The following is a 12,640-nucleotide window of genomic DNA, read 5'->3' as shown; positions in this document are numbered from 1 at the left end:
CAACGGTTACCACCAAATGCTAATAAGCATACAAATATACATTTTTATACATCAAAGACACGAACACTTGTTCCAACCGCAGTCAGCCTAAGGCGCCACTAACTAACCAATAGCCCTTATTTCCACTTTAAGTCCGCACTTCTGAGAAGTGCGAACAGTTAGTAGGCCAGTACTGTTTTTTCTTCCAAGTTCAGTGTACACCCTGTCCACTTCAGGATCTTTCCTCCCTGGGAGTGATTGTTTCGGTTCAGGGACAGGGTCTAGGCTTTTATTCCAATTTGTTTGTAGTTCCCAAAAAAAAGGGAACTTTCCAACCTATTTTGAATCTGAAATGTCTAAACAAGTTTCTCAAATTTACCGTCCTTCAAGATGGAGACTATCCACTCCATTCTTCCTTTGGTACAAGAGGGTGAGTTCATGATGACCATAGATCTAAAGGATGCGTACCTTCATGTTCCCTTTCACAGGGATCATCACAAATTTCTGAGATTTGCCTTTCTGGACAAAACCCTTGCAGTTTGTGGCTCTTCCATTTGGCCTTGCCACAGCTCCCAGAATTTTCTCGAAGGTTCTGGGGGCTTTCTTGGCAGTTATCCAGTCTCTGGGAATTGCAGTGGAGCCCTACTTGGATGACATTTTGGTTCAGGCGTCATCTTTTCAACATGCAAAATCTCACACAGAGATCTTGTTGTCTTTTCTACGCTCCCACAGATGGAAAGTGAATCTGGGAAAGAGCTCCCTTGTTCCAGCTACAAGGGTAGTCTTCTTAGGGACTGTAATAGATTCTTTATTAATGAAAATTTTTCTGATGGAGGTCAGAAAAGCCAAAGTTCTTTCCTCTTGCCTCTCTCTACAGTCTACTGTTCGTCCGTCAGTGGCTTAATGTATGGAGGTAATAGGACTGATGGTAGCTTCCATGGACATCATTCCCTCTGCTCGTTTCCATTTGAGAGCTCTGGTGTTGTGCATGCTCAGTCAATGGAACGGGGATCATTAGGATCTGTTTCAGAGGATAGATCTAGATCAGTCGACAAGAGACTCTTAAGTGGTGGATTTCTCAGGAACATCTCTCAGGGCACATGCTTTCAGAGACCTTCCTGGGTGATTGTGACAACGGACGCCAGCCTACTGGGCTGGGTAGCAGTCTGGGACTCTTTAAGGGCGCAGGGACTTTGGACTCCGGAAGAGTCTGCTCTCCCCATCAACATCTTGGAGTTGAGAGCCATTTACAATGCTCTGATGGCTTGGCCTCAGTTGTCCTTAGCCCAGTTTATCAGGTTCCAATCAGACAACCTAACCGAAGTGGCTTTCCTTAACAACCAGGGAGGAACTCGGAGTTCCTTAGCCCTGAAGGAGGTGGCTCAGGTTATTCAGTGGGCGGAAGCTCACAATTGCTGTCTATCTGCCATCCACATTCCAGGAGTGGACAACTGGGAGGCAGATTTCCTGAGCAAGCAGACCTTTCATCCTGGGGAGTGGGGAACTCCATCCGGAGGTGTTCTCCAGCTTAACCCTCAAATGGGGGGTGCCAGAGTTGGATCTGATTGCGACTCGGCGGAATGCCAAGCTTCTAAGGTACGGTTCAAGCTCAAGAGATCCTCTGTCCGCTCTGATAGATGCTTTAGCGGTCCCTTGGGTTTTCAGGCTAGTGTACCTGTTTCCTCCGTTTGCTATCCTTCCACGAGTCATTGCTCATATCAAACAAGAGAGAGTGTTGGTGATTCTAATAGCACCTGCGTGGCCTCGCAGGATCTGGTATGCAGACCTAGTGGAGATGTCATCTCTCCCACCGTGGAAACTGCCTCTAAGGAAGGACCATCTGGTTCTGGGTTCCTTTCTTCATCCAAATCTTGTTTCTCTGAGGCTGACTGCTTGGAGATTGAACGCTTAGTGCTCATTGAGACCATGATTCAGGCTCGCAAACTTGTTACTAGAAATATTTACTATAAGATATTGCGTAAATATCTTTATTGGTGTGAATCCAAAGGCTACTCTAGGAGTAGGGTAAGGATTCCTAGAATTTTGTCTTTTCTCCAGGAAGGTCTGGAGAAGGGTTTGTCAGTCAGTACTCTGAAGGGTCAGATATCTGCATTATCCGTTTTGCTTCATAAGTGTCTGGCGGACGTGCCAGATGTGCAATCTTTTTGTCAGGCCTTGGTCAGAATCAGGCCTGTGTTTAAAGTGAAGGTAAAGTTACCTTCATCTCTGTCCGGAATAATATACTTTCCTCAAAATGAATATGAGTTTAATTCATAATTTTTTATAATTATGAGTGTAAATAAAGTTATGTCCTTTTTTACTCACTGTTTGATGGTCTGCAAATTCAACCCGATTTTTTTTTTTTTTTTTTTCCCTGTATGGATCACGTTTTTATGTTAGCCTATTGAAAATCTGGCCGTTAGGCGGCCGTCAATCAACGTCATTAGCCTCCTTTACAATATGCGCATGCGCTATATTTTTTCTTTCCTCCTCTGACTCCACGCGCGCTCCAGATTCGCGCATGCGTAATTTTATCTTGAAAAATAATAAGAACTAGGCTTTTATTTCTACAGACAATACGGACGGCTACATGCGGTGAGGAAATTACTTTTACCCGGTTTCATCTGGCGGCTCATCTGATTCCAAGCAGGTAGACAAAGAAAATGTTCGCCAGATAAAACTCGGTCTTTATTAGCATCTTTAAAATTACAGTCTTTGGAGTACTCCAACAGAGTAAAGAAATCAGGCTTTGACTACGGCTGTTTAAGCCGTTCTGTGCTACGCCAGTGTGCTTGTGTCATTTCTTTACTCTGTTGCAGTACTACAAAGACTGTGCAATTTTAAAGATGCTAATAAAAAGTGAGTTTTAATATATCCTTTATCTGTCGAACATTTTCTTTGTGTACCTGCCTGGAATCAGCTGAGCCGCCCGATGAATCCTGCAATGTGATTGGACAAGACAGACACACACCCCGAAAAGAGGAGGAGTAGAGTTTCCAGCTCCACAGGGACACCAGCCTCGTAGAGATACCACGGACACATGAAGTAAACAGATATCGCTGTTTGTGTCGGAAGTGTGGTAAGGGGGCACAGGGCTAGTGGAGCTGGTTTCAACTGTTTGTTTTCATTAATTTAACGCATGCGCAATTCAGAAGGGGTTGCCAGTTAGCGCATGCGCAGTGGAGAGGGATGTCGTGAACGCGCTTTAGAGAGATGTATAGAGCGGGTGGGACCGCTCTATACGTCAAAGATCAGAAAAGCAGGAAATAGGGTTTGGGAGGAGTCAATCATGGAAACGGTAGGGAATGATAAATCTTCATATTTTGCAAAATATAAATTATATAGAGAAAACAAGTTAGCGATTCACTTATATAAGGATTAACAAATGCTTTATTACAACCCTGAAAACTTTACCTTCACTTTAAGTCTCTTGCTTCTCCTTGGAGCCTTAACCTTGTTGTTAGAGTTTTGCAGTAGGCTCCGTTTGAGCCTTTGCATGCCATTGATATTAAGTTATCTTGGAAGATTTTGTTTCTTATTGCTATCTCTTCTGCTCGGAGAGTCTCGGAACTCTCAGTTTTGCTGTGTGAATCGCCTTATCTTATCTTTCATGACGATAAGGTGGTTCTTCGTACTAAGTTTGGTTTCCTTCCTAAAGTTGTTTTGGTTAGAAATATTAATCAGGAAATTGTTGTTCCTTCTCTATGTCCTAATCCTTCCTCTCATAAGGAACGTTTGTTGCACAACTTGGATGTTGTGCGGGCTCTTAAATTTTATCTGCTGGCGACTAAGGATTTTCGCCAGTCTTCTGCCCTGTTTGTTTGTTTCACTAGGAAAAGTAAAGGTCAGAAAGCTACTGCTTTCTTTTTGGTTACAAAGTATAATTTGTTTGGCTTATGAGACTGCTGGGCAGCAGCCTCTGGAATTACGGCTCATTCCACGAGAGCTGTCTCTTCTTGGGCTTTCAAAAATGAAACTTCTGTAGAACAAATTTGCAAAGCTGCAACTTGGTCTTCTCTACATACTTTTCCAAATTTTACAAATTCGATACTTTTGCCTCGGCTGAGGCTTCTTTTGGGAGAAAGGTTCTTCAAGCGGTGGTGCCTTCTGTTTAGCTCCGCCTGTCTTGTCCCTCCCGGTTCATCTGTGTCTTCTAGCTTGGGTATTGGTTCCCAACAGTAAATGATGAAGCCGTGGACTCACCATATGTTAGCAAAGAAAACAGGATTTATGCTTACCTGCTAAATCTATTTCTTTCCGGATATGGTGAGTCCACGACCCCGCCCTTTTATTTGAAGTCAGTTATTTTTTACTACACTTCAGGCACCTCTACACCTTGTGTTACTCCTTTTTTCTCCATTTCCCTACGGTTGAATGACTGGGGGTTGTGGGTAAGGTAGTGATATTTAACAGCTTGGCTGTGGTGCTCTTTGCCTCCTCCTGCTGTGCAGGAGTGATATTCCCAACAGTAAATGATGAAGCCGCGGACTCACCATATCCAGAAAGAAATAGATTTATCAGGTAAGCATAAATCCTGTTTTTTCCAGAGAATAGAATTTCAACAAACCTTTCATCAACAGACGCAACATTAGAAGACTTTTTAAAGGTGTGAACTGTCTGATACAACTAGCAAACATTTGTAAACTAGTAAATTGCCCCTATCTGCCTATTACTGAATTTGTAATGTTTGCAAATGTCTGTGTTCTAGTGCAAAATTCAATCATTACTCTTTAGATGTTTCTTGAATTAATTGGGCCCAGTATCCAAGTTTAAACCCCATTTCCTTTTTACCTCATTGGGGATAGCATCTAGTCACTAGAAACGTTAATTTATACTTTTTGGTCAAACTGAGAGTATCTCTCTAGAACAGTGATTTTTAACCTTTTTTTTGCCGTGGCACACTTTTTTACATTAAAAAATCCTGTGGCACACCACCATCCCAAAATGTTAAAAAAATCACACATTGTAGCCTAATACAGCATATATATATATACACATACACACAAACACACACATACTGTATGTATTGTGCTGTTATGCCATGCCTCCTACAAACTACCCCTGCACTGGGAGTAAAAAACAAGCAAAGTTTAAAAAATATGTCACACTGTTGTCAGTCTGCCGTGGCACACCTGAGGATCTCTCAAGGCACACTTGTGTGCCACGGCACACTGGTTGAAAAACACTGCTCTAGAATATCAACTAAATATGTTAATTTGTTATCAAACAGGTGAGTAAAAACCTCTATCCTGCAGTTAAGTTTATTTAGTCTTCTATTAAGATAATATATTTTTCTGGCCATTCCCTGAATTCATATACAAAATACTTTGTGAATTTCATTTTTCCCAAGAGATAGGTATCCTCTCCTTTTTGTGCTGATAAAAAGTAAATGGATAGGAAGATATTATACTTTGGATGTGGTTAGATATCTCTACATGTCTGCAAATACAATATTTTTTTTATCAAGTAGTGATAGCACCTGTATCTCTGGAATGTAAAACTCATTCTACATCTTGGCAGCTAATGTAGACATTTCTTTAGAGGTTCTGCATAAAGCAGCTACATGGAGTTTTCTTTAAAGGGACAGTCAACACTTCCGTTAACATGATTTGATATTGAAAATAAAAAAACTAAGATCCGCCTGCACTATACCCCTCCTGCCTTGCCGCCTTGCTTCTGTCCTAATCAGCGTCGCTAACTACTCTAATACCGGGTAAATATGGCAGCTGAACTCCCCCCACCGTTACGTAGCTGCCTTCTTCTTCAACTGATAAGCAAATCAGAATCCAGTCCTCGGACAGAAATTGCACGCGCGTGAAATATTTTTGTTTGCATAAATGTTTTGTAGATGATCACTTTATATATCCCATCTGGGCGTGTTTTTGTAACAATGTATAGTTTTGCTTATTTTTTTTAAAAACATTGTGCTGATTTTTAGACTCCTAACCAAGCCTCAAAGTATCAAATGTAGACTGAAGTCTACAGATTCCTGCTTTCTCTTGTTTGTGTAATGGATATTTTCATATGCCGGCGAGGGGGGGGGGGGGGGGGAGTGTCTGCTCTTCCTGCTTTCTCAGCCCCTTTCAATGGGTTTCCCAGCCTAACCTCACCAACAGTTGTAAACTGGGAGCTTCTAAATAAGTTAAAAGGATTTATATTGGATTTTTAGATCAGTATATGTGCATATTCTTTTTTTAGTAATCTTTTACATGCACCTATATGAAGATTTGTGTATACTGTCCCTTTATGCTTTGGGCTTTATGCTCAGCCCTTGCATAAAGAACAGTCTTTTTGGTGAGTGCTAATAGACATGAGTAATGATATGGAGATTTTGGTAAGTATGATTACATTTCAAGTTTTCTTGATTCCTATAATGGAAGAATCCATTGTATGAAATGTCATCCTTGGGACTTGTTTTGAACTCAGAGAATGTGCCTGAAGAGTCTGATTGGTCCTTTACAGCTAATTTATTTGGTGTGTTGCTTTTGGTATGTCCATTAGTCTGGAGGTTGGCCTAATCTAATATCTGAATGCTTTTACTGTACTGCCGACAGAAATAGGATTGAATGCAATTAAGGCATTGTGTTTTCTGCATTAAATCCATTTTGAAAGTAGCAGTAAAATTAGTCTCCACAAGTATAAAAGCAAATATAGTTTAGGATAGCAACATAAAGTAAAAAATAAATAAAACAACTATAATACATTTTTTTTACTGTTTAAAACCCAAGCAGTGAATGTGAAATACAAGCATTGCATCACTTTTCCCTTGTGGCCACCCTCTGTGATGTTCTCGGAGGAAACCAAGAGGCTAAGATGTTCTAGAATGTCTTTCTTATACTATAATAGAAATGGATATTAAACCGTAAATAAGTGCTATTACTTTATAGAAACGCAGTAGAATTACCAAAACCAACAATGTTCTGAGTTAAATTACAGGGAAACATAAATAGTTTGAAGTATTTTAAAAAGTTGTTATTTAACTTTGTATAATTAAACATTTTTAATGTCGTTTTAAAAAGGTGCAGATGTGGCTAACAAATCTGATAAAATATAAACCCAGGTTGCACAGGAATCCTCTTTGTAGAGCCTAAAGATTGGTCCCTGCAACTCTATAATAGTAGTGTTTGTTTATTTATTTATAATAGGTACAGATTGGAAAAGTTGTTAAAAATGTTCTGTTCTATCTGAGTCATGAAAGAAAAATGTTGTGTTCTATGTTCCTCTTTTAGGTGCGTTCATATGCTTCATCGCTTACATTTATAATAAGAGAATATACAAAGTGTAGTTTAGTATGTAGTTGCGAACACAGATTATTGTAAACAGATTGTGTTAGTGCTAAAGCAATAGACTTTATTCAGACTTCCATAGAACACAGGGAATTTGCACTTAACCAAACTTGTATTGAATTCTGAATAGAAATAATTATATGATTGTAGTGATTCTACTCATGGGTTTTTTCTGTTTTCCAGCTCCCACTTTAGTACATCAATTGATCCTGGTTTAACAGTGCAGCCTTATATACTTCTATCTCCTGAGCAAATTTATAGACATTATAGGCGTTCTGGTTGCCTTAGAAACGCTACAAAGTCACAACAGGTATATAACAAACTACGTAGAATAATATCTATGTTTGCAACGCTTTCATCTATTGTGCTGTGCGGGGTTACTGCTGATACATCCTAATGAATAAGCAGCCACGGGCTATATTTCTTTTTAAATTGGACAGATTATAACCTACGTGTTATTGTTTTGTTTAACTTGCCCTTTTATGGCAATTTTCTACCAAATTTGAACTAGAATTACAATTTCAGTAGCCCTGCTTTGGAGGATGTTTTCGCACCTTGCATTTAAGGAATCTTTGTTCCTTTTTATTTACATCGTATTAGCCAAATGTGTAGCTTCTGGAGATTAAAGGGATATGAAACCCAAATTGTTTCTTGAAAAAATGTAGCCACCAATCAGCAAGCACTACCCAGCGTGCTGAACCAAAAAAGGCTTACATTCCTGCTTTTTTCAAATAAAGATACCACGAGAACTAAGAAAATTTGATAATAGGAGTAAATTAGAAACTTGTTTAAAAGTGCATGCTCTATCTGAATCAAGAAGAAAAAAAATGGGTTTCATATCCCTTTAATTAGAGATCTGCACTTTTTTTTAATAATATTCAATATAGAAATACATCTTTTTCATAAGCCAAATTTAATTCTTTTGCATTCAAAAAAGGCCAAAAATTTGCAACAGGGTTAAAAAATTATCGCCTAGATTTAGAGTTCTGCGTTAGCCGTCCAAACCAACATTAAGGGGTCCTAACGCTGGTTTTGGCCGCCCGCTGGTATTTAGAGTCAGTCAGGAAAGGGTCTAACGCTCACTTTCCAGCCACGACTTTTCCATACCGCAGATCCCCTTACGCCAATTGCGTATCCTATCTTTTCAATGGGATCTTTCTAACGCTGGTATTTAGAGTCTTGGCTGAAGTGAGCGTTAGAACTCTAACGACAAGACTCCAGCCGCAGAAAAAACTCAGGAGTTAAGAGCTTTATGGGCTAACGCCGGTTCATAAAGCTCTTAACTACTGTGCTCTAAAGTACACTAACACCCATAAACTACCTATGTACCCCTAAACCGAGGTCCCCCCACATCGCCACCACTATAATTAATTTTTTTAACCCCTAATCTGCCGACCGCACACTGCCGCAATCTACCGCAATCTACATTATCCCCATGTACCCCAATCTGCTGCCCCTAAAATCGCCGACACCTACATAATATTTATTAACCCCTAATCTGCCCCCCCCCCCAATGTCGCCGCTACCTACCTACACTTATTAACCCCTAATCTGCCGACCGGACCTCGCCGCCACTATAATAAATGTATTAACCCCTAAACCGCCTCACTCCCGCCTCAAAAACCCTATAATAAATAGTATTAACCCCTAATCTGCCCTCCCTAACATCGCCGACACCTAACTTCAAGTATTAACCCCTAATCTGCCGACCGGACCTCGCCGCTACTATAATAAATGTATTAACCCCTAAAGCTAAGTCTAACCCTAACACCCCCCTAAGTTAAATACAATTTAAATCTAACTAAATAAAATAAATCTTATTAAATAAATGAATCCTATTTAAAGCTAAATACTTACCTGTAAAATAAACCCTAATATAGCTACAATATAACGAATAATTATATTGTAGCTATTTTAGGATTTATATTTATTTTACAGGCAACTTTGTATTTATTTTAACCAGGTACAATAGCTATTAAATAGTTATTAACTATTTAATAGCTATCTAGTTAAAATAATTACAAAATTACCTGTAAAATAAATCCTAACCTAAGTTACAATTAAACCTAACACTACACTATCAATAAATTAATTAGACTACCTACAATTATCTACAATTAAATCAACTAAACTAAATTACAAAAAAAACAAACACTAAATTACAAAAAAAAAAAGATTACAAGAATTTTAAACTAATTACACCTACTCTAAGCCCCCTAAAAAAATAGCAAAGCCCCCCAAAATAAAAAAATGCCCTACCCTATTCTAAAATAAAAAGTTAACAGCTCTTTTACCTTACCAGCCCTTAAAAGGGCCTTTTGCGAGGCATGCCCCAAAGAAAACAGCTCTTTTGCATTTTAAAAAAAACATACAATACCCCCCCAACATTACAACCCACCACCCATATACCCCTAATCTAACCCAAATCCCCCTTAAAAAACCTAACACTAAGCCCCTGAAGATCTCCCTACCTTATCTTCACCACGCCGGGAATCACCGATCCGTCCAGAAGAGGGTCCGAAGTCTTCATCCTATCCGGCAAGAAGAGGTCCAGAAGAGGCTCCGAAGTCTTCATCCTATCTGGCAAGAAGAGGACATCCGGACCGGTAGACATGTTCATCCAGGCGGCGTCTTCTATCTTCATCCATCCGGTGCGGAGCGAGACCATCTTGAAGCAGCCGACGCGGATCCATCCTCTTCTTCCGGCGACTCCCAGCCAATCAGATTGAGCTCGCATTCTATTGGCTGATCGGAACAGCCAATAGAATGCGAGCTCAATCTGATTGGCTGATTGGATCAGCCAATCCGATTGAACTTCAATCTGATTGGCTGATTTAATCAGGCAATCAGATTTTTCCTACCTTAATTCCGATTGGCTGATAGAATCCTATCAGCCAATCGGAATTCGAGGGGGCGCCATCTTGGATGACGTCCCTTAAAGGAACCTTCATTCATCAGGAGTCGCCGGAAGAAGAGGATGGATCCGCGTCGGCTGCTTCAAGATGGTCCCGCTCCGCGCCGGATGGATGAAGATAGAAGACGCCGCCTGGATGAACATGTCTACCGGTCCGGATGTCCTCTTCTTGCCGGATAGGATGAAGACTTCGGACCCTCTTCTGGACGGATCGGTGATACCCGGCGTGGTGAAGATAAGGTAGGGAGATCTTCAGGGGCTTAGTGTTAGGTTTTTTAAGAGGGGTTTGGGTTAGATTAGGGGTATGTGGGTGGTGGGTTGTAATGTTGGGGGGGTATTGTATGTTTGTTTAAAATGCAATGCCCCGCAAAAGGCCCTTTTAAGGGCTGGTAAGGTAAAAGAGCTGTTAACTTTTTATTTTAGAATAGGGTAGGGCATTTTTTTATTTTGGGGGGCTTTGTTATTTTTTTAGGGGGCTTAGAGTAGGTGTAATTAGTTTAAAATTCTTGTAATCTTTTTTTTTTTTTTGTAATTTAGTGTGTTTTTTTTGTAATTTAGTTTAGTTGATTTAAAGGGACAGTCAAGTCCAAAAAAAACTTTCATGATTTAAATAGGGCATGCAATTTTAAACAACTTCCCAATTTACTTTTATCACCAATTTTGCTTTGTTCTCTTGGTATTCTTAGTTGAAAGCTAAAACTAGGAGGTTCATATGCTAATTTCTTACGGCTAGATTTAGAGTTCTGCGGCCAAAGGGGTGCATTAGCTACGCTGGCTTTTTTTCTCCCGCACCTTTTAAATACCGCTGGTATTTAGAGTTCACAGAAGGGCTGCGTTAGGCTCCAAAAAGGGAGCGTAGAGCATATTTACCGCCACTGCAACTCTAAATACCAGCGTTGCTTACGGACGCGGCCAGCTTCAAAAACGTGCTTGTGCACGATTCCCCCATAGGAAACAATGGGGCTGTTGAGCTGAAAAAACACCTAACACCTGCAAAAAAGCAGCGTTCAGCTCCTAACGCAGCTACATTGTTTCCTATGCGGAAACACTTCCTAAGTCTGCACCTAACATGTACCCCGAGTCTAAACACCCCTAACCTTACACTTATTAACCCATATTCTGCCGCCCCCGCTATCGCTGACCCCTGCATATTATTAACCCCTAATCTGCCGCTCTGTACACCGCCGCAACCTACATTATACCTATGTACCCCTAATCTGCTGCCCCTAACACCGCCGACCCCTATATTATATTTATTAACCCCTAATCTGCCTCCCCCAACGTCGCCTCCACCTACCTACAATAATTAACCCCTAATCTGCCGACCGGATCTCACTGCTACTATAATAAATGTATTAACCCCTAAAGCTAAGTCTAACACTAACACCCCCCTAAATTAAATATAATTTTAATCTAACTAAATAAATTAACTCTTATTCAATAAATTATTCCTATTTAAAGCTAAATACTTACCTGTAAAATAAACCCTAATATAGCTACAATATAAATTATAATTATATTGTAGCTATTTTAGGATTAATATTTATTTTACAGGCAACTTTGTAATTATTTTAACCAGGTACAATTGTACCTGTTTTATTGTAGATAATTGTGGGTATTTTATGTAATTAATTTATTGATAGTGTAGTGTTAGGTTTAACCCCTTAATGACCGGACCATTTTTCAGTTTTCTTACCCTTAATGACAATGGCTATTTTTACATTTCTGCAGTGTTTGTGTTTAGCTGTAATTTTCCTCTTACTCATTTACTGTACCCACACATATTATATACCGTTTTTCTCGACATTAAATGGACTTTCTAAAGATACCATTTTTTTCATCATATCTTATAATTTAATATAAAAAATATATAAAATATGAGGAAAAAATGGAAAAAAACACACTTTTTCTAACTTTGACCTCCAAAATCTGTTACACATCTACAATCACCAAAAAACACCCATGCTAAATAGTTTCTAAATTTTGTCCTGAGTTTAGAAATACCCAATGTTTACATGATCTTTGCTTTTTTTGCAAGTTATAGGACAATAAGTACAAGTAGAACTTTGCTATTTCCAAACCACTTTTTTTCAAAATTAGCGCTAGTTACATTGGAACACTGATATCTGTCCGGAATCCCTGAATATTCCTTGACATGTATATATTTTTTTTTAGAAGACAACCCAAAGTATTGATTTATGCCCATTTTGGTATATTTCATGCCACCATTTCACTGCCAAATGCGAGCAAATAAAAAAAATTGTTCACTTTTTCACAAATTTTGTCACAAACTTTAGGTTTCTCACTGAAATTATTTACAAACAGTTTGTGCAATTATGGCACAAATGGTTGTAAATGCTTCTCTGGGATCCCCTTTGTTCAGAAATAGCAGACATATATGGCTTTGGCGTTGCTTTTTGGTAATTAGAAGGCCGCTAAATGCAGCTGCGCACCACACGTG

The 12,640-nt window shown here is 39.5% G+C and overlaps 1 protein-coding gene across 1 annotated transcript in view; it reads left to right on the top strand.

Moving 5' to 3' along the window:
• The window catches only part of PPP1R26 (protein phosphatase 1 regulatory subunit 26), a 61,785-nt gene that overhangs the window by 39,206 nt on the left and 9,939 nt on the right, over nt 1-12,640 (top strand). The window contains exon 3 of the mRNA XM_053695776.1: nt 7,449-7,575. Within this exon, the coding sequence (XP_053551751.1) occupies nt 7,449-7,575 (127 nt within the window). The remainder of the gene's footprint in view (nt 1-7,448; nt 7,576-12,640) is intronic.

Source organism: Bombina bombina, chromosome 12, assembly GCF_027579735.1.
Source record: "Bombina bombina isolate aBomBom1 chromosome 12, aBomBom1.pri, whole genome shotgun sequence".
In the NCBI taxonomy this organism is placed as follows: domain Eukaryota; kingdom Metazoa; phylum Chordata; class Amphibia; order Anura; family Bombinatoridae; genus Bombina; species Bombina bombina.
This window is presented reverse-complemented; position numbering and strand designations above follow the sequence as displayed.